The sequence below is a fragment of the Oncorhynchus mykiss genome, chromosome 17 (genome assembly GCF_013265735.2).
Source record: "Oncorhynchus mykiss isolate Arlee chromosome 17, USDA_OmykA_1.1, whole genome shotgun sequence".
Lineage (NCBI taxonomy): Eukaryota > Metazoa > Chordata > Actinopteri > Salmoniformes > Salmonidae > Oncorhynchus > Oncorhynchus mykiss.
In genome coordinates this window covers 61,402,230-61,424,360 of record NC_048581.1, presented here as the reverse complement: position 1 = coordinate 61,424,360, position 22,131 = coordinate 61,402,230, and the positions used below count along the sequence as shown (strand labels likewise).

The 22,131-nt window shown below is 43.5% G+C and overlaps 1 protein-coding gene across 5 annotated transcripts in view; it reads right to left on the bottom strand.

Moving 5' to 3' along the window:
• The window catches only part of LOC110493231 (collagen alpha-1(VII) chain), a 104,987-nt gene that overhangs the window by 34,111 nt on the left and 48,745 nt on the right, over positions 1-22,131 (bottom strand). For all 5 annotated transcript variants that reach the window (XM_036950369.1, XM_036950368.1, XM_036950370.1 and 2 more), the window contains exons 28-63: positions 21,686-21,829; positions 21,312-21,487; positions 21,073-21,111; positions 20,902-20,928; positions 20,719-20,763; positions 20,469-20,582; positions 20,026-20,097; positions 19,569-19,604; positions 19,414-19,467; positions 19,234-19,308; positions 18,983-19,096; positions 15,877-15,903; positions 15,685-15,738; positions 15,474-15,545; positions 15,331-15,390; positions 14,299-14,334; positions 14,134-14,178; positions 14,003-14,038; positions 13,677-13,721; positions 13,437-13,472; positions 13,250-13,285; positions 13,046-13,078; positions 12,841-12,912; positions 12,564-12,623; positions 10,820-10,855; positions 10,581-10,661; positions 5,275-5,310; positions 4,662-4,706; positions 2,896-2,967; positions 2,541-2,585; positions 2,414-2,449; positions 2,182-2,223; positions 1,981-2,061; positions 754-789; positions 545-580; positions 19-99 (exon numbers count right to left, since the gene is read on the bottom strand). In XM_036950369.1, coding sequence (XP_036806264.1) covers positions 19-99; positions 545-580; positions 754-789; positions 1,981-2,061; positions 2,182-2,223; positions 2,414-2,449; positions 2,541-2,585; positions 2,896-2,967; positions 4,662-4,706; positions 5,275-5,310; positions 10,581-10,661; positions 10,820-10,855; positions 12,564-12,623; positions 12,841-12,912; positions 13,046-13,078; positions 13,250-13,285; positions 13,437-13,472; positions 13,677-13,721; positions 14,003-14,038; positions 14,134-14,178; positions 14,299-14,334; positions 15,331-15,390; positions 15,474-15,545; positions 15,685-15,738; positions 15,877-15,903; positions 18,983-19,096; positions 19,234-19,308; positions 19,414-19,467; positions 19,569-19,604; positions 20,026-20,097; positions 20,469-20,582; positions 20,719-20,763; positions 20,902-20,928; positions 21,073-21,111; positions 21,312-21,487; positions 21,686-21,829 — 2,135 coding nt within the window. The remainder of the gene's footprint in view (positions 1-18; positions 100-544; positions 581-753; positions 790-1,980; positions 2,062-2,181; positions 2,224-2,413; positions 2,450-2,540; positions 2,586-2,895; positions 2,968-4,661; positions 4,707-5,274; positions 5,311-10,580; positions 10,662-10,819; positions 10,856-12,563; positions 12,624-12,840; positions 12,913-13,045; positions 13,079-13,249; positions 13,286-13,436; positions 13,473-13,676; positions 13,722-14,002; positions 14,039-14,133; positions 14,179-14,298; positions 14,335-15,330; positions 15,391-15,473; positions 15,546-15,684; positions 15,739-15,876; positions 15,904-18,982; positions 19,097-19,233; positions 19,309-19,413; positions 19,468-19,568; positions 19,605-20,025; positions 20,098-20,468; positions 20,583-20,718; positions 20,764-20,901; positions 20,929-21,072; positions 21,112-21,311; positions 21,488-21,685; positions 21,830-22,131) is intronic.

Sequence of the window (22,131 nt, the reverse complement as noted above, 5' to 3'; positions counted from 1 at the left end):
AGAGACAGAGGTACTGACCCTCAGGCCGGCCGTTCCTGGTGCCCCTGGTTTGCCATCCAGACCATTGCGTCCATCCAGCCCAGACGCACCTCTCTCTCCCTACAGAGAGGAGCACACATGATGCATAGAGTATGATCAGATTAAGGGCTGCACAGTGGTTGTATTGGACCTGGGAACATTTTGCACAAGAGGATAAAACTCTACTACTACTGTGAAAAGGCAATTCAGTGCTCCAGCGTCATTACTCAGAGTTAGTTCAATGTTTGAAAATTACTACGGTGAGGTATTTTTTAGGACGCAGAGCATGTGTGTATACAGTAGTAAGTTGTATGTCTCAGGCTATGGTGATGTTATGAGCAGGCCCCACTGAGCTTCATCCCACTGGGAATCTGCAGACTGGTAAACAGGATCCGGTGGAATGAAGGACAGCGCAACCTGCCAATCACCAGCCAGTTTGGAGAACCATATCCTATCAGGATTTGTCAATTAGAAAATCTGCCTGTGTGAGAATGTGAGAAGTCACTGTAGCATGTGTTGTTCAGACCTTCTCTCCTGGGCCTCCTCTCTCTCCTGTGTCACCCTGGATAAAAATAAAAAAAGAGCCATGAGTGAAATAGAGAGAGGGGAGGAGAGAAGCATAGAGTGATTAGACAGACAGACAAACATTAGAGATAGACATACAGGCAGACAGAAAGACAGACACACTTGACAGAAAAACAGACAGACACACATGACAGACAGACAGTGACTTACTCTCGACCCTGGAGGTCCACGCTGTCCCTCGAGACCCTACACAGACAAACAACAGAGCAGGTGAGACAGAGAAGACACAGGGTAAGAATTACACACACTACAGCACACAGACAGACAGACAGCCATCACAGGTCAGTATACTCAGTAACCGCCGAAGCTTAGGTTTCTCAAGAAACTAGATTTGGAAGGATAGCCCCGTAAGACTCTGCTTAAAGTTTAGAGGTAGTTTAGAGGCAGTGACCCATCAAGGGTACTTATCCATTGAAAACGTGTCATCCTACAAATACCTAGGTATATGGTTGGATGACAAGGTTTCTTTAAACCCAATTAGAAATTGTGTTTTTATTTTCGTAATAAGGCTTGCTTCCCCCTTATAGCTAGAAAGGAGCCGAGTGGCGCAGCGGTCTAAGGCACTGTATCTCAGCGCTACAGACCCTGGTTTGATTCAAGGCTGTACCACAACCGACCGTGGTTGGGAGTCCCATAGGGCGGCGTAAAATTGGCCCAACGTCGCCTGGGTTTGGCCGGGGTAGGCCGTCATTGTAAATAATAATTTGTTCTTATCTGACTTACCTAGTTAAATAAAAGGTCAAAATAAATAAAAAAGCTTGTTCAGGCCACTTTTCTCTCTGTAATTGATTATGGTGACTTGTTGTATATGCATGCAGCCTCAACAGTCTTACAGAGACGGGACTCTGTTTATCATGCATCCTTGCGCTTTATTACAAATGCCAAGTCACTCACCCACCATTGCACCTTTTACCAAATGGTGAGTTGGACCTCACTTTATATGGCACTAAGCTAAATTTGTATGTGTTCATCTACAGAATGTGTTCATCTACAAAGCCCTTTTGAGTAAACTTCCTCTTCACCTCTGTAGTCTGGTCACCATACCCGGTCTGCTAGGTGGTTGCTACTTAAAGTCCTCAGGACATTTACAGTATTAGGCAAGACTGCCTTCTCGTCTTGTGCATGGAATAGTCTACAATCTATGCTTCATCTAGATACGTTAGCGCCACTGAATTCATTTAAAATGTTGATGAGAGACTGTTACAGAATAGTTTTTTTTAGGCTGGATCATGTTGTTGTATGTTTTAATTCTGTAATGTATTGATTGTTGCTGCCTTCTTGGCCAGGTCTCCCTTGAAAAAGAGACTCTGGGTCTCAATGGGCTTTTCCTGGTTAAATAAAGGTTAGATAAGAGACAGAGACAGCAGTCTTACTCACCCGGAGCCCCGCAGCCCCTGAGGACCCTGCCTCGCCCTTCTGACCTTTGCCCCCATGCTCTCCCGGGTCACCAGCATCTCCCTAGACACAGGAAGTGATGTCAGACACTGGGAGGTTAGGTGTACTGAGAGAGAGCTGTGCTGTATACATACAAAGATGTGTTCGTACAATGTTAGAAGTAAGTAAAGGACATCTACATACCTTTTCTCCTCTTTCTCCTTTAAGCTTTTGCTCTGTATCGCCCTGTAGAAGTTAGAGACAGAGAGATGTAGGTAGCTATGTGGTTCTGATTGCTCATTCAGTTAGTACGGTGCTTGTAATACTATTTCTTTGGTATGATTCTCACAAGGGCCATATTTGTTGACTGAAAGTCACATTTAGCCTCTGCTAAATGAACATATTGTTAAAGAGTTATAATCTTATCAGGACTCACCACCTTCCCTGGAGGTCCTGGGCGGCCTTGAGCTCCCTATTGTGTCATAAACAACATACAGTTTTGTTACTTTGAGCAGATTGGAACTATTCTATCAGATTAGATAACAAACAGCATAACCTCTGACCTCAACTCCTTTCTCTCCTCTTGGTCCAATAGGTCCTGGGCTGCCCTGTGGATGACACACCATACACATCACACCACACACACACAAACTGTCACTAAAGACAGACACCAACTGCTACTGTATTACTCACAGTAACCAACACAAATACTGACACATATAGAGTATCAGATGAATCTGGCAGAAGAGTGTCACATTAATTATTGACTGATTCATGGGTGTACAGAAGTGTCACGTCACAAACATGTGTCTCACATGTCTTCCATGCTCTCAATAATTTTTACACAGAAGACACAGACAGTATATCAGCTCAATCTGTCAGAGGAGTGTCACATTGTCACATAAACATGTGTCTCACATTACGTCCATGCTCTCCAGGGTCTCCCAGGTCTCCCTTCTCTCCTGCTCGTCCAGGCTGACCCGCAAGGCCCTGAGGACGGGGGATAAAACCCACACAGATTATGTTTAGTTACCATGGTAGTCCTAAAAACATCTTAGAAAAGAAAGGAAAAGCTGCACACTGATGGCTCAGATGCAAAACTGCATTTAATCAACAACAGCTAAGCGGTCTTCATCAGGATTTCATCTGTCCTGACAACATCCACTTCATATCATGTTGGTCATGGTTCATCAAATCAAATTTTATTTGTCACATACACATGGTTAGCAGATGTTATTGCGAGTGTGGCGAAATGCTTGTGCTTCTTGTTCCGACAGTGCAGCAATATCTAACAAGTAATAAGTAACAATTTCACAACAAATACCTAATACACACAAATCTAAGTAAAGGAATGGAATTTATAAATATATGGATAAGCAATTTCACTGATTGATCACTAATGTAGGTAATGATCTATCACCATATACAGTACAGCAAGACGATTCTGAAAAGAGGGCATAAAGAGAGTTTTTTTATGTTTTATAGTGCCCCCTCTCATTGAAGCCATGGAAATTCAAGGCCGACTGCGGTAATGCAGGCATTGTAAGCAGAAAACAGGATCCCCCATTATAGTGAATGGAAAAATGGCAATCTTCATGGTCAATCTTTGTGTAAATCTACACTGAACAAAAATATAAACCAACATGTGAAGTGTTGGTCCCATGTTTCATGAGCTGAAATAAAATATCCCAGACATTTTTCATACGCACAAAAAGCTAATTTCTTCTTTGCCAAGATAACCCATCCACCTGGCATGTCAAGAAGCTGATTAAACAGCATGATAATTACACAGGTTCACCTTGTGCTGGGGACAATAAAAGGCCACTCTTAAAAGTGCAGTCTAGTCACACAACACAATGCCACAGATGTCTCAGGTTTTAAGAGAACGTGCAATTGGCATGCTGACTGCAGGAATGTCCACCAGAGCTGTTGCCAGAGAATTGAATGTTAATTTCTCTACCAGAAGCCAACTCCAACATCATTTTAGAGAATTTGGCAGTATGTCCAAATGGCCTCAACCGGAGACCACGTGTATGGCATTGTGTGGGCGAGCGGTTTGCTGATGTCGACATTGTGAACAGAGTGCCCCATGGTGGTGGCGAGGTTATGGTATGGGCAGGCATAAACTATGGACAATAAACACAATTGCATTTTATCAATGGCAATTTGAATGCATAGAGATACCATGACGAGATCCTTTTAATGGTCTCTATGACCAAAAAATCATACCTGTATTCCCAGTCATGTGAAATCCATAGATTAGGGCCAAATTCATTTATTTCAATTGACTGATTTCCTTATATGAACTGTAACTCAGTAAAATCTTTGAAATTGTTGCATGTTGCATTTATATATATTTTTTAAATTATGCATGGTACAAAAAATGATATGTCCTTGAACCAAATCTTTTAAAATCACACACAGAAAAAGATATAAGGATAATTTAGTTGCCAATGGCAGCCTGCAGTACACAGGTCGGCCTTCAACAATGAGAGGAGGCAGCACTGAGCTAGCCTGCAACGTCCATTCCAGGAGTAGCTCAAACGGTGCATGTCTCCTTGAGACACCATCTTAACCGACTTCATTTGGCTTCAATATGCTATTGGAATGAATGGTGTCATGTGATCAATGGCTTTGTCCATTAATTTACACCATGTATGTGACACAGACATGTGACTACTCACCCTTAGTCCTCTCTCCCCTGCCTTCCCTGGGAGTCCAGACTCCCCCTGGTGGAGAGAGCGAGAACAGATGGAAAATTAGAGAGACCGATGGAGGAGAGGAAGATGGGAAGGAGGAAGTGAGGAGACATAGAAACAGATACATGCTATTGTCTACTATTGTCTCTAGTCTCCACCAATCCCCTGTCAGATGAGCAGAGGGTCTGAGGCGTGACTAAATCATGTTACAATAATACACATCTCTCACTCACCAATATTAATAAAGAGAATGGTTGCCAGAGAGAGAGAAGTGGCATTCAAACATGGAACACTTTGAATGGAACTGATAGAACCAGATAAGGCAATAAGGGAGTGACAGAGAGAGACAGAGAGATAGAGACAGAAACAGATCGCGAGAACTTTGGAACTTTTATGAGTAAAATGTTTACAGTAAATGTATTAATTGTTTATTTCACATTTGTTTATTACCTATTTCACTTAAAAAAATATGTTTCCAATGCCAATAAAGACCTTAAATTGAATTGAATTGAAAGAGAGAGAGAGAGAAAAAGAGATATCATGGTTTGTCACAGGACAAATGATATATAGAGAGCTGGAAGGAGAGATTGTTTCTTACGGGAGTGCCTTCGTCACCCTTGTCTCCTTTGGCTCCCTGCAAAACACAGTGATCCATAATTTAGTCCCATCATAGGGGGAGAACACCACACTGACACAGTCAAAATACATCAAACTTTTAAAACTGAACCCCACAACATCACATAGGGCAATGGTAAGAATTCAGACCCCTTCCCCTTTTCCACATTTTGTTGCGTTACAGCCGTATTATAAAATTGATTAAATACAATTTTTCCTCATCAATCTACACACAATACCCCATAATGACAACGCGAAAACAAGTTTAGAACACTCCTTAGCACATTACTTAAAAAAAAAAAACTGAAATACTTTATTTACATAAGTATTCAGACCCTTTGATATGACACTCGAAATTGAGCTCAGGCGCATCCTGTTTTCAATTGATCATCCTTGAGATGTTTCTCCAACTTGATTTGAGTCCAGCTGTGGTAAATTCAATTGATTGGACATGATTTGGAAAGGCACATACCTGTCTATATAAGGTCCTACAGTTGACAATGCATGTCAGAGCAAAAACCAAGTCATGAGGTTGAAGGAATTGTCCGTAGAGCTCCAAGACAGGATTGTGACGAGACACAGATCTGGCGAAGGGTACCAAAAAATGTCTGCAACCTTGAAGGTCCCCAAGAACACAGTCATTCTTAAACGGAATAAGTTTTGAACCACCAAGACTCTTCCTAGAACTGGACACCCAGCTAAACTGAGCAATTGGGAGAGCAGGGCCTTGGTCAGGGAGGTGATCAAGAACCTGATGGTCTCTCTGACAGAGCTCCTGAGTTCCTCGGTGGAGATGGGATAACCTCCCAGAAGGACAACCATCTCTGCAGCACTCCACCAATCAGGCCTTTATGGTAGAGTGATCTAGAAGAGCTCCCTTCGGTCTCAACGTAGACTTTGATCTGAAGCCATTCTTGTGATTATTGTGACTTTGCCATTGTAATTGTTTGTAAGCTTGTGTAGTCAAATTAATTTATGATCGTATGCTATCCATTTGTTGTTTGTATGCCGTTCTTTGTATGCCATTTTAATATTTGATAATTAACCAATGATATTAGGCCAAATCAAATCAAAATCAAATCAAATCAATTTATATAGCCCTTCGTACATCAGCTGATATCTCAAAGTGCTGTACAGAAACCCAGCCTAAAACCCCAAACAGCAAGCAATGCAGGTGTAGAAGCACGGTGGCTAGGAAAAACTACCTAGAAAGACTCTCTTGGCCATGATTACAGACACCTGTGTCTTTTGCCACTACATAAACGAGTCATCCCGCAGTGTTTGTGATTATACCCTGATGAAGACAGCTTGGCTGTCGAAACGTTGGTAATTAAATTATTGCATCTGAGCTCCAAGAGTGTGCGGCTCTCTTTTATCTTTATGGTAAAGTGGCCCGACAGAAGCCACCCCTCAGTAAAAGGCACATGACAGCTTGGAGTTTTCCAAAAGGGACCTGAAGGACTCTTAGACCATGAGAAACAAGATTCTCTGGTCTGATGAAACCAAGATTGAACTAATCGGCCTGAATGCCAAGCGTCACATCTGGATGAAACCTGGCACCATCTCTAAGGTGAAGCATGGTGGTGGCAGCATCATGCTGTGGGGATGTTTTTCAGCGGTAGGGACTGGGAGACTAGTCTGGATTGAGGGAAAGATGAACTTAGCAAATCCTTGATGAAGAGCGCTCAGGACCTCAGACTAAGAAAAAAAGGTTCACCTACCAACAGGACAACGACCCTAAACACACAGCCAAGACAACGCAGGAGTGGCTTTGGGACAACTATTAGAATGTCCTTGAGTGGCCCAGCCAGAGCCCAGACTTGAAGCCGATTGAACATCTCTGGAGAGACCTGAAAATACCTGTCCAGCGACGCTCCCCATCCAACCTGACAGAGCTTGAGAGCATCTGCAGAGAAGAATGGGAGAAACTCCCCAAATACAGGTGTGCCAAGCTTGTAGTGTCATACCCAAGAAGACTAGAGGCTGTAATCGCTGCCAAAGGTGCTTCAACAAAGTACTGAGTTAAGGGTCTGAATACTTAGGTAAATGTGATATTTCCGTTTTTTATTTGTCAAATTTCTAAAAAACAGTTTTTGCTTTGACATTATGGGGTATTGTGTGTAGATTGATGAGGGGAAAACAATTTAATACAATACTTTAGAATAAGGTTGTAACGTAACAAAATGTGGGGAAAAAGTAAAGTGGGTTTGAATAATTCCTGAATGCACTGTATACAGAAAAGAGATTGCGGTAGACATGAAATAGACTTAGTAGTAGTAGTAGTATTGAGTAGTTGTAGTAACAGTCATTAGTGGTGATGTACCTCTAGTGTCATCAGGGTATGAGGGGGAGAGAGATAGAAAGAAAGCCTTATATGATTGGTTAGGTTATCGTTATATCATAACAACACTTACACAACAAAGAGGTCAGAATTAGACACACTGTATTAGTACAGTTATTAGTTGCACTGGAATGGCAGTATGACATTCATTCCCTTTGTGGTAGTCTTGAATAACATACTAATAGTTTAATTGTCACCAACCCATTCCTAGTCAATCACCAAACATTTCTGTGAAAAACCCAACGATAAAGCCTTGCGTTCCTATTTATTTTATTTGTTTCACGCTGTTGGTGGTAGATGCACTTGATTCCGCAGCCCTAGCATCAGGAAGGCAAATGTTCCCATTTTGAACAATTTCATGTAGAACTTCGCCTACCCTTGTCAGGCCTAGAGGGAAAATCAAGTGCACTTATAGGCCTACCACTGGCCAATCAGATAGATCACCGTGTCTGCACAGTTTCCTTGCACTATAGACTGTAAAAAGGACCCTCGAACAGATTTGAAAACTTTTAAAACCATGACTAGAGAGAGACTCAATGAATACAGCAAAGAGCTGCTGAGTTTATGAGTAAGTTCATGTTTCATTTGTTATTCAGCACTGCCAACACACAAAAAATGTTGCCTGCATTACAGTCAGCTATATCGGTCTGTTAATACAGGACTAGTAAAGGCCCAGTGCACCACTTTGTTTGCCCGCACTCCAGTCAGCTATATCGGTCCGTTAATACAGGACTAGTAAAGGCCCAGTGCACCACTTTGTTTGCCCGCACTACAGTCAGCTATATCGGTCCGTTAATACAGGACTAGTAAAGGCCCAGTGCACCACTTTGTTTGCCCGCACTACAGTCAGCTATATCGGTCTGTTAATACAGGACTAGTAAAGGCCCAGTGCAACACTTTGTTTGCCCGCACTCCAGTCAGCTATATCGGTCTGTTAATACAGGACTAGTAAAGGCCCAGTGCACCACTTTGTTTGCCCGCACTACAGTCAGCTATATCGGTCTGTTAATACAGGACTAGTAAAGGCCCAGTGCACCACTTTGTTTGCCCGCACTACAGTCAGCTATATCGGTCTGTTAATACAGGACTAGTAAAGGCCCAGTGCACCACTTTGTTTTCCTGCACTACAGTCAGCTATATCGGTCCGTTAATACAGGACTAGTAAAGGCCCAGTGCACTACTTTTGTAAGAATAAATAAATAAATAAATAATAAATAAAAAAAAATATATATATATATATATACAAAAATGTACATTCTTACTTTTCAGGGCCTGCTGCAGCAACCTCAGCATCCCTACTTCCTGTGGCTATGTTTAAATTGTTATTATTGGCAGCTTGTGTCTTTTTTTATATCAAGAAATATTTCACTTTCTCTGGCCATAGAAGTAACAACATTAATTGGTGCATGAAGCAGAAATAATGCAGTGTGACTTAAGTTTTGCCATCAGCTAAAAGTCTGGCCCTTTTCTCATGGAGGAAGGGAGAGAGCCGGGACGGTGAGTCGGGTGAGAGGCAGCCTCACCGCTGTTCCCTCCCTCCCCTCAGACTGACCATCAGATGCAGGGCATCAGTCCAGCAAAAAGCTATTTATTATGCTCACTCAGCTGTGCCTCACAAGTAATACAACAAACGATCTATTACCAGTGTGATCATATACCTACAATTTTTAAATATAATGTCAAAATGGTCTGAAAAGAACAACATTGGCAGTGCAATTCAAGTGTAGCCAAAATGCAGTGATAATATACAGTCGTGGCCAAAAGTTTTGAGAATGGCACAAATATTAATTTTCACAAAGTTTTCTGCTTCAGTGTCTTTAGATATTTTTGTCAGATGTTACTATGGAATACTGAAGTATAATTACAAGAATTTCATAAGTGTCAAGGGCTTTTATTGACAATTACATGAATTTGATGCAAAGAGTCAATATTTGCAGTGTTGACCCTTCTTTTTCAAGACCTCTGCAATCTGCCCTGGCATGCTGTCAATTAACTTCTGGGCCACATACTGACTGATGGCAGCCCATTCTTGCATAATCAATGCTTGGAGTTTGTCAGAATTTGTGGATTTTTGTTTGTCCACCCTCCTCTTGAGGATTGACCAAAAGTTCTCAATGGGATTATGGTTCTTGGGAGTTTCCTGGCCATGGACCCAAAATATCAATGTTTTGTTCCCCGAGCCACTTAGTTATCACTTTTGCCTTATGGCAAGGTGCTCCATCATGCTGGAAAAGGCATTGTTCGTCACCAAACTGTTCCTGGATGGTTGGGAGAAGTCAGCTGGTCCTTTTGTGGCAGGGCTGAAATGCAGTGCAAATGTTTTTTTGCAATTCAGTTCATTTGCATGGCAACGAGGGACTTTGCAATTCATTGCAATTCATCTGATCACTCTTCATAACATTCTGGAGTATATGCAAATTGCCACCATACAAACTGAGGCAGCAGACTTTGTGAAAATTTATATTTGTGTCATTCTCAAAACTTTTGGCCACGACTGTATTGGTCCTGTAGCCTACTGCACAAACCTCATCACTGCAGAACTGTTTTTAATTGGTTAATGTTGCATAGGCTTACATTTTTGAAGTCATGTTTTTAAAGAAATCTGAGCGGTAGATCTCGGGTTGCATTTCGGCTCAGAAAGTGATTTTGGCTCAGAAAAGGTTGGTGACTACTGCTCTAGGTTGATTGAACTGGAGAAATAAAAGTGTAGATGTAAAAAGGTAATGGGCCCAGTAGTGAAGAAGCAGAGTTTGAGAAAATACAATAGGTATAACATAATAGTAGTATAGTTATAACAGAGTAGTAGTATTAGAGTGATAACAGGTCGTTAGCGCAGTAAGTGACTACTATTGAAACAGGGATGATTTGCATTGGGTGCGTGATAGTATAACATGCAGGGGTTTGGCAGAGGGGAAAAGCTCCAGGGTGGAATGGGTAGTGTCTCAGACCTCTTTCCCAGGGATGCCATTCTTTCCTGCGGGTCCGGCTCGTCCTGTCTCCCCTCTCTCTCCTGGTTCACCTGAATCCCCCTACAAAACCAATAAGAACACATCAGCTGGACACGACACAGTAGTTTTACTATGAGAAAGCTAAGAATGACTTACAAGAATGTACAAGTTACTTTATGAGAAAGCAACACTGATGCAACAGAAATACTAAATAGAAGTTCAAATAAAAAGTGTCTCACCTTGATCCCCAGTCTTCCAGCTAAGCCAGAGAGTCCCTAAAGGGGAAAGAACATGTTTAGGTGTTTACAGACTGTCAGTCTGAGTATGTAGGACATGACCTACATGCTGAGCATCTTTCAGCAGCTACACAGGGAAGCTCAATGAATGATACATACGTTTTACAATATACCTTTGGGGGCTTTCTGCAGAGACAGTACCAGTCAAAAGTTGGGACACACCTACTCATTCAAGGGTTTTTCTTTATTTTGACTATTTTCTACATTGTAGAATAACAGTGAAGACATCAAAACTATGTTAAACAAATCAGAACGACAGATTTTTACCTCTGGGATTCGATCTAGCAAACTTTCGGTTAATGGCCCAACACCACTAGGCTACCTACCACCCCTTCATAAGGTAGTCACAGGGAATGCATTTAAATTAACAGGTGTGCCTTGTTAAAAATGTATTTGTGGAATTTCTTTCTTTCTTAATGATTTTAAGCCAATCAGTTGTGTTGTGACAAGGTAGGGGTGGTATACAGAAGATAGCCCTATTTGGTAAAAGACCAAGTCCATATTATGACAAGAACAGCTCAAATAAGCAAAGAGAAACGGCAGTCCATTATTACTTCAAGACATGAAGGTCAGTCAATCCAGAAAATGTAAAGAACTTTGAAAGTTTCTACAAGTGCAGTAAAAACCATCAAGCGCTGTGATGAAACTGGCATTCAGGAGGACTGCCACAGGAAAGGAAGACCTAGAGATACCTCTGCTGCAAAGGATATGTTCATTAGAGTTACCAGCCTCAGAAATTACAGCCCAAAAAAATGCTTCACAGAGTTCAAGTAACAGACACATCTCAATGTCAACTGTTCAGAGGAGACTGGGTGAATCAGGCCTTCATGGTCAAATTGCTGAAAAGAAACCACTACTAAAGGACACCAATAAGAATACAAGACTTGCTTGGGCCAAGAAACACGAGCAATGGACATTAGACTGGTGGAAATCTGTCCTTTGGTCTGAGTCCAAATCTGAGATTTTTGGTTACAACCGCCATGTCTTTGTGAGACAGAGTAGGTGAACGGATGATCTTCGCATGTGTGGTTCCCACCGTGAAGCATGGAGGAGGAGGTGTGATGGTGTGCGGGTGCTTTGCTGGTGACACTGTCTGTGATTTATTTAGAATTCAAGGCACACTTAACCAGCATGGCTACCACAACATTCTGCAGCGATGCACCATCCCATCTGGTTGCGCTTAGTGGGACTATCATTTGTTTTTTAACAGGACAATGACGCAATACACCTCCAGGCTGTGTAAGGGCTATTTGACCAAGGACAGTGATGAAGTGCTGCATCAGATGACCTGGCATCCACAATCATCTGACCTCAACCCAATTGAGATAGTTTGGGTTGAGCTGGACCACAGAGTGACAGAAAAGCAGCCAACAAGTGTTCAGCATATGTGGGAACTCCTTCAAGAATGTTGGAAACGCATTCCAGGTGAAGCTGGTTGAGAATGCCAAGAGTGTGCAAAGCTTTCATCAAGGCAACGGGTGGCTACTTTGAAGAATCTCAAATATAAAATATATTTGATTTGTTTAACACTTTTTTGGTTACTACATGATTCCATATCTTATTTCATAGTTTGATGTCTTCACTATTATTCTACAATATAGAAAACAATAAAGAAAAAAATGTATATCAAGGAGATTTGTAGCTTAGATAAAGACTGATAAATGATCACAGCTTCCTCTGAACTCACCCGATCCCCCTGCTCTCCTTTAGATCCAGCCTGGCCAGGAGAGCCAGTACCTGGGGAACCCTGGAAGAATGAAAGAGGAGAGAAATTAGAGAATGAGAGACAGTGAGTAACCGAAAGACAGATGAACAGCATAAATCACTGATACCCGCTTGCATAGCGAACATAATTAAATCCCCTGTACACACACACATGCCGAGCACAAACACACACCACCGAAGGGCATGGAGTGCCTGTTTCATGCAGCGCACCATCATGTAACCTGTGGGTACCAACTCACTTTTTCACCTTTCTGGGCTGGATCGCCCTTCTGGCCCCTGGGCCCCTCTGGACCTGGCAGACCCGGCTCACCCTGAGGAAAGAGAGGAGAGGGGGAAGAGAGAATGAGTCTATGGAGAAAGTGTTGTAACTGTGTCCAGTACATCAACATATCAACCAATAATATGGAGATGGGAAGTATGAGGAAGTAAAAGTGAGAAACTTGCCTGTTCACCTTTCTTCCCACCTAATCCTGGCCCCTGGATGTGTAGAAATATACAAAAGGAGGAAATATCATTACATTGACCAATACTGATCTTTGCCTTTTCAATTACTGTAGAGAAGTACTTCCATAAAAATCCATAAAAATAAAACATATCGGTCCATCTAATTATGAGGCATCAAAATAAACCATGTATGAGGTGACTCACACTCCGGCCAGGTTCTCCTTTAGCGCCCTCACTGCCCTGGAGACAGACAGGTTAGGGTGTTTTTATCTGATGTTCATCTATGTTTAGTTGATGTCATTGTTCTGATTACATTACATAGTTCACTCATGTTTATTTTGTGGAGATTCAATTTAAATGATCAGAGTCAGTTAGACTGTATTAGCCTCACCTTCTCTCCTGGTAATCCACTGGTGCCAGGCAAACCCTGTGAGCAAGTCAACACACACTTACTCACATACACACACACATGACTCACACACTCACGCATTGTAATAAAATATCACAAATATCTAAAGACTCTGCATGCATCATCAAATCCTATAACTGAACAACATCAATCAATAGTGGTGGGTCACGATGTGAAGATGACTCAAATCATGTAGAGGTACAGTAAGACATGGTTACTCACCCTCAGGCCTGGAGCCCCTGTAGAGCCTGGCTGTCCAGTCTCCCCCTGAAACACACAGCGCCACACTGTGGTCAGAACAACACACTGCATGACAACCCTCAGCAGGCATTTCCGATACCTGTGACCTTCATGCTAATACAAATGGATTCGGTTCAGTGTAGGAGTAAAAGTGAGCGAGCAAGGATAAGGATAAATACTAGTGAACACATGAAAACGGAAAACAAATGTGAAACTCCTATACTGTAGCTGTACAATATCTAGCGTCATGGTCATGAACAAGGTCACAGTGAAAAGAGGCATAACCAAATGCATGGTACTGTACTCACCCTCTCCGCTGCCAAGCCAGCAAGTCCTCTCTCCCCCTGGAAAGACAACACAGTCAGTTACAACCCACAGCAGACAAACCAGTTTAACAGCCGCAGTCTAACTGGGTTAGAGGGGCTGTATCCATACTCACCCTGTCACCTTGTGATCCAGGCTCACCTGGCTGGCCCCGGTCCCCCTGAGAAGATAGAGAGAGCAGGGTCATCCATCCACCCAAACCCACCCAACCACCCAAATATACATTCTATCATACATTCCCAAACATGGAGATTTGATTCAATGTTTTGCATTGTCTAACCTTGAGTCCAATGCTCCCAGCAGGCCCACGGGGACCCTAAAACACACAAACGTGTTGGAATATGTTGTACATGACTTGAGTATGTCCTTCGTTTTACAGTAAAAATATATCTATGTACGCATGTATGTACTGTACAAAAGTATGTGGACACCCTTTCAAATTAGTGGATTTGGTTATTTCAGTCACACCCGTTGCTGACAGGTGTATAAAATGGAGCACACAGCCATATGATCTCCATAGACAAGCAGTGGCAGTAGAATGGCCTTACTGAAGAAAGAGCTCAGTGACTCTCAACGTGGCACCGTCATAGCATGCCACCTTTCCAACAAGTCAGTTAGTCAAATGTCTGCCCTGCTAGAGCTGCCCCAGTCAACTGTAAGTGCTGTTATTGTGAAGTGGAAACGTCTAGAAGCAACAACGTCTCAGCCGCAAAGTGGTAGGACACACAAGCTCACAGAACGGGACCGGCGAGTGCTGAAGCACGTAGAGCGTAAAAATTGTCTGTCCTCGGTTGCAACACTCACTACCGAGTTCCAAACTGCCTCTGGAAGCAACATCAGCACAATAAATGTTAGTTGGGAGCTTCATGAAATGTGTTCTCATGGCCGAGCAGCTGCACACAAGCCTAAGATCACCATGTGAAATGCTAAGGGTCGGCTGGAGTGGCTCACTGCCATTGGACTCTGGAGCACTTAAAAAGCATTCTCTGGAGTGATGAATCACACTTCACCATCTGGCAGTCCGTTTGGGTTTTGGCGGATGCCAGGAGAACGCTACCTGCATAGTGCCAACTGTACAGTTTGGTGGAGTCGGAATAATGGTCTGGCGCTGTTTTTCAGGGTTTGGGCAAGGCCCCTTAGCTCCAGTGAAGGGAAATCTTAACGCTACAGCATACAGTGACATTCTAGTTGAGTCTGTGCTTCCAACATTGTGGCAACAGTTTGGGAAAGGACCTTTCCAGTAACAAAATGTGGAAAAAGTCAAGGGGTCTGAATACTTCCCGAATGCACTGTATGTAAATGTGTATCCTACCCGATCACCAGGCTCTCCTGCCTTCCCAGCCAGTCCTGGCAACCCCTCTGCACTCTCCCCCTGAAACATACAAAACACTCAGTACACACGCATATACTGTACATACACAGGCGCACACACACAGGCACACACACAGTACCAACCTTGTCTCCTTTGGCTCCTTGTTGTCCTGTAGATCCTCTGAGACCCTGAGCTCCTGGGTTTCCATTAGACCCCTGAACACAACAAGATATGGTAAATAAGTCAGTTATGGTAACACATCAAACCATAGATGTGTACAGTATAATTATCACCCCAGAGATCTGCAGGATACAAATGTAGGCACATATACAAAAAGACACACGTCGAGCTTACCGGTGATCCCTTCTCCCCCTTCACAGCCAAGCCACTGCCCACTCCTGGAGGTCCCTGTCAGCAGGACAAACAGACACACAGACAGAGAGAGACAGATAACAGAGAGGTCACAATCAGTATGCCCCATCATTCCTCCAGAGATGTATGCAATGAATCTACAAGACAAGCTAGGGATAGCCCTGTACGACTCACCCTCTCTCCGGTGCTGCCCTTGTCTCCCTGAAAGGAGAGAGGGAGAGGAAGAGAGTGAGAGAGAGAGAGAGGGATAGAGAGAGAGAGATAGAGAGAGAGGGGGATAGAGAGAGAGAGAGAGAGAGAGAGAGAGAGAGAGAGAGAGAGAGAGATTGAAATGATTAGTGATTGAGCTTTGTAGTTTCGCAGACTCTACATCCCAGTATAGGAATACATTTGAATTCTAGACACGCACACGTGCGCCAACACACACCCACAGAAACACGCACACAATGCCAGTCTACTGCACTATGACAAAACATCAAGGCCTCTCTAAGTCTAAAGATGCTGGTTGTCAAGGAAACTGATGGAAGGGCATGATCAGGTGGAAGATGAAAACATAAAGAGGATGGTGACAGATATACTCAAAGGCAGAGAATGAAAAGAACCTAGAAATCTAAAATGTAATCCCACATTATCATATCACAACCATACTGTTACTCTTAGGGTGAAGATATATTTTACATGAGGAAGTAAAAGATATATGAACATCCCTCCCAGCACTTCAACCATTCCAAGTTAGAACCATCTGAGAACTTTTGAAAAGGGGGCATGTTTTTGGGAGAAACTTGAATTGAACTTGAACTGATAAGGTGCCTGTTAGTGGTGCGCAGGTCAGCTGTTTGTTCTAATACCATATCAGCAACCGCCCGACTATATGTGATCAAGTGAAATCTGAGGCCCTATAATTAGATACATGTAGCTTCTCTTCTGTCATTACGTTGCCCTAGAAGACGCAAAATGTCCAATTACATCAGTTTGACCAGTTGTAAGGGAAAAGAAAGCTGTGAAAACGACCCAACATGTTTCTGATAAGATTTCAGTTTGGCATACTTTATGTGGTTGAAATACTATCAGCTTTTATGATAAAGACAGCACCTCTACAGATGCTATCTAACTGAGCATTGCATGTTCTCAAGATGCAGAAGAAAAAATATATATATTTCTCCTCTCCTGTTCCCAAGTACAAAACACAATATTTAATGACCCTAAACCCATCCGCCTTGCAGATATAACTGCGGGCACTGCGGGTTATGAGTCAACCCCCGCATCACTAGTGCCTGTGAAACGAGTAACAACTCTTTCACCTCAATGTGGCCATGTCAAATCAAATCAAATGTTATTTGTCACATGCTTTGTAAACAACAGGTGTACACTAACAGTGCAATGCTTAATTATGCCTAATTATGCCTAATAATTATCCAACAATGCAGAGTTAAATATAAAGAATAAAATAAAAATGTGACATGAGGAATAAATATATGGATAGCTGACAACATCAGGGAACCGATGCAAGCGCTTTAATGGGGCAGAAGTCTGTACGTGTTGTGTTTCTGGATGGCCAGCTAGCAACCGACAATGACAAGAAACTGCCATGTGGGGAATCGTAAGTGACTCGTTCCATCTAGTTTCATTTTGATCTTGATACCATGTCTTGTTTTGAGGTGTTTTGACTGATTTCATGTCAATGTTATAATGTCAAAAATTCACGAGCGAGCTAACCAACAACTGTAGTGATGTATTTGAGAGACAACAAGTGCTTATTGTGCAAATGTTTTCAAAAAACATTGTAGACAAAATATAGTTTACACGTTGTCAACCATCTAAGCCAGGGGTAGGCAACCCTGGTCCTGGAGTGCTGCAGGTACTTCATGTTTTTGATTTAACTGACCTAGAAGACCAGGTGTGTTGAATTTAGGCAATCACTGAACTGATAAATTAGCTCAGTTGTTCATGTGTGGTGCATAGTTGGAACAACATCCTACAGTACCAGAGGCACTCCAGAAACAGGGTTGCCTACCCCTTGACCCAGTTTGTTCTGCCCCATAGTTGTACAAACGTCAGTTTTGTTGCTGAACAACCAACCCATCTATACACAATAATATGCCTATATACAGGGAGTACCTGTCAATGTGCATGGTGCGTGGTAACTACATTCATATTTTTAGTTTTTAACTAGGCAAGTCAGTTAAGAACAAATTCTTATTTACAACAATAGCCTAGGAACAGTGGGTTGACTGCTTTGTTCAGTGGAAGAACAACAGATTTTTACCTTGTCAGCTCAGGGATTCGATCTAGCAACCTTCCAGTTACTAGTCCAACGCGCTAACCACTTGGCTACCTGCCACCCCACATATAGGTAGGGTTAAAGTTACTAGGCAAGAGGATAGATAATAAAGAGTAGCAGCAGCGTATGTGGTGAGTGTGAAAGTGTGTGTGTGTGTGTGTATATGAGTGTTTGGCATCAGTATGCATGTGTGCACATGTTATGCGTGTGTGAGCGTATGTAGTGTGTGTGTGTTGGGCTGTCAGTGTAAACATGTGTGAGTGTGTGGGTAGAGTCCAGTGTGTGTCAGTGTCAGTGCAAGAGAGCAAAAAAGGGTCCATACAGGTAGTCTGGTTATTTAGCGGTCTTGTTCAGCAGCCTTAATATGGCTTGGGGGTAACCACTGTTCAGGGTCCTGTTGATTCCAGACTTGGTGCACTGGTACCGCTTGCCGTGCGGTAGCAGAGAGAAATGTTGGGTGGGTAAAGAAATGTTTTTGGGCCTTCCACCACCTGGTATAGACGTCCTGGATGGCAGGGAGCTCGGACCCAGTGATGTACTGAGCCGTACTCACCAGCCTCTGTAGCGCCTTGCGGTTGGGTGCCTTGCAGATGACTTACTAAGCAGTGATGCAGCCAGTCAAGATGCTCTCAATGGTGCAGCTGTAGAACTTTTTGAGGATCTGACAGCCCATGCCAAATCTTTTCAGCCTCCTGAAGGAGAAGAGGTGCTGTCGTGCCCTCTTCACAATTGTGTGGGTGTGTGTGGACCATGTTAATTCCTTAGTGATGTGAATACTGAGGAACCTGAAGCTCTCGACCCGCTCCACTACAGCAGCCCCATTGATGTGGATGGGGGCGTGCTCGCTCCTCCATTTCCTGTAGTCCACGAAAGGCCCTTACAGGTTATACAGGTTACAGGCTGCTGGTACCCCTCTGCTGGTACTCATCTCTTTCTCCCCCCCATGTGTTCTGTTACTAGTTACTGTGTCAAGGGCCAGACCTGACCAGGGTAACTGACCTTAATGGAGAGGCCGGGGGTGCCTGGTATCCCTGGGCGACCATCCTGTCCAGGGGTCCCTGCAGGTCCCACAAAGCCCTTGGCCCCGTCATTCCCTGGACGCCCTAGGGTACCCTAGGTAACAGAGAGAACGTCATTCATCGTCATTCAGAATTAATTAAACTGAAGAGAATATGACTTACCATCACACGTGTCTGACTGTGTGTGTGTGTGTGTGTGTGTGTGTGTGTGTGTGTGTGTGTGTCTCTCACTGGTATTCCTGGGATCCCTGGTTCCCCTTTCCTCCCGGGCAGACCTCCTCCTGAAACAGCTGACCCTGGCTCACCCTGGAACAACACCAGAGAAACAGCTTTGTGAACATCCAACACACACACAGCAGATGGGATTACCTACAATAGTTCACAGAGGATAAAGAGATGTGCTGTACTCACCCTGTCGCCCCTGTCACCCTTTGTCCCTGGTGTTCCTGTAACCCCAGGATCACCCTGCCACAGAGAAAACATCAAACTTCATAATACAACAACACACACATAAAGACAAGATACAGTATAAACAGATCCCATTGGCGTTGCTGAGGAATACTCACAGGATCTCCTCTGACACCCGGTAGCCCCTGTGAACCCTGAAAAAGACAAAAGAGCAAAACTAAATAGCAAAACATAAAACAATATTTTGTTAAACCACATCTACAGCAGGTTGGACCAATTCAGTGGCAATGTGGTTAGAGTGCCACCCTGAGATTGAAAGGTTGGGGGTTTGATAACTCCAAAAATGGAACCAGATGCCTCTCTGCTTGGCACTCAGCATTAAGGAGATGGATTGGGGCTAAGGACCTGCAGCCTAGTGTCCTCTCCAGGGGATATACCTGTACATCAAGCTGCCTGCCCGTATGGGCCACTCAGAAAAGGCTTACATACTTACAGCAGGTTGACCATCAACTACTTACAGTATAAGAACATCAGGATAAAAATCCTATGTTATTGGCAAGTTGATTTACACATTGTGATTGCCCCTGGCAGTAACTGTGGCCCCTGACTACTCACCGGCACACCTCCAGGGCCTGGGGTCCCTGGTCGCCCTGGCAACCCTGGATTCCCATCCAGACCAGGAAACCCCTGGAGAATAAACAACAGTAAATACAGCAGTACAGATGTAGGATCTTAATTTGAGCCAGTTTGCTACAGCAGGAAAATAATCCTACAGCAGGAAAATAATCCTACAGGAAATGTGGATTATAATGAACATACATGTTTGAAGAGGTTGATGCATTTTTAGTTGGGGTAAATCAAATCTGACATTTTAAAGTGGAAATTACAAACTTTAGAAGCCTTTTTAAACCTCAGATACACTACAAGTTTGCGTATCCTCAGCAACCTTCTTAGCAATAAGAGTGATCAAATTAAGATCCTACATCTGTTCACTACATCACTACAGCAGTACACTACAACAGTACAAGTGTTGAGTATAAGTGTTAATGTGTACTCACCCTCTCCCCCTTCTCCCCTCTGACCCCCACTGAGGGGTCCTCACTTCGGCCAGGCTGACCCTGTCGCCCCTCAGGCCCTCTGGGGCCCTCCCTGCCAGGCAAACCATCACGACCCTGGAAATCACACACACACACACACACACACACACACACACACACACACACACACACACAATCTCAGTGGATGATACGTGCATGCTAATGTTTGAGCTATCAGTATTAGATCAGTAATCAGTGGTGAAAGACTCACAGGCTCTCCTTTGCGTCCGTCAGCACCGTCTCTTCCACTCTCTCCCTGTAACAGTAACAGTGATCAGGACAGTGATCAGTGATCAGTAACAGTGATCAGGACATCTGACACAACTACTAACCATAGAGCTTCCAAGACAACATACAGTAACAGAAAATGGTATTAAAACAATTCAATTGTTACCTTTCCTCCTCGCTCCCCCCGGTCACCCTAGAGAGTAAAATGGACAGATATGAGAGATAGCAGGGCAAAGAGGGATGAAAAAGAGAGCACACAGATGTTGAAAGGTGTGGTGAGAGTGTAATGATGGCTATGTGTGTGTGTGGATGGATGAGGTAAAGTACAGTAACTCACCCGAGGACACTGTACGGTACACTGCTCTGTCACTGGCCCCTGATATAGAAAACAGTAACATACACACTGAGACACAGAGCACTCCACCATATTGTTGTCACTGAGTCCCTGGAAATGATTCACTGACTGACCGGGAGAGGTTACATTGACAGCAAAATCATGGGATCTACAGCATGGTCTGATTTCTAATCTCTCTCTCTCACCTCCCCTCCCCACCAACTTTTCCCCTCTTATCTCACCACTCCCTCTGGTATCCTGGCGACGCCACACAGCAGGTCAGCCAGGTCGGCGTGCAGGGTGCCCAGCTGGGTGGCATCACGGGCATATAGAAGGTTCTGGGTGCTGCCATCTGTCACGGCCTGGCGCAGCTCCTCAGAGTCCGCCCTACCTATACCCACCGCCAGCACCGTCACTCCTGATGCACACACACACACACAAACACAAAATATTGGGCATGTTTCTATTTATTGTTCAAAATGTTAGTTTTAAAACAGTGTGTGACAAGGGACTGTAGGTTAAAATTTACTGTAGAAAATTCCATTAGTAGAGATGTGCAGTTGCTGTATATGTGCTTGTGTGTTTAACGCTCTCAACACAGTCTGTGTGAGGCTACCTGAGGCTTTGACAACACTGGCTGGGACAGTGATGTTGTCGGAGGATTTTTCATCTGCAATGATCACCACCGCACCAGGGACTCTGGGTCTACGACCAGCTGTGGGGCTGAGAAGGAACTGTCTGGTGAACGTCATTGCCTGGCCTGCAGGGGGAGATATACATTTAAATATCACCATAGAGATGTATAGAGATCTCAACTTTGTATCTGTGCCATTATGGTATCTGTGACAGCATTGGAATCACCACTGAGGTTATCGCTATTTTAAAGTAGTACGTTTTCTTCTTCTTTTGATGTTTGAAAAAAGTGTATAGCTAATATTGGTGATTTACTGCCACCTGCAGTGCTGGAGTTTTGAACCAAATGTTATGTGTCATTCATTTATTGTGGCCACTAGATGGCGGTGATATAGCTTAAAACCATTTACAAACTAGGCAAACTAATTT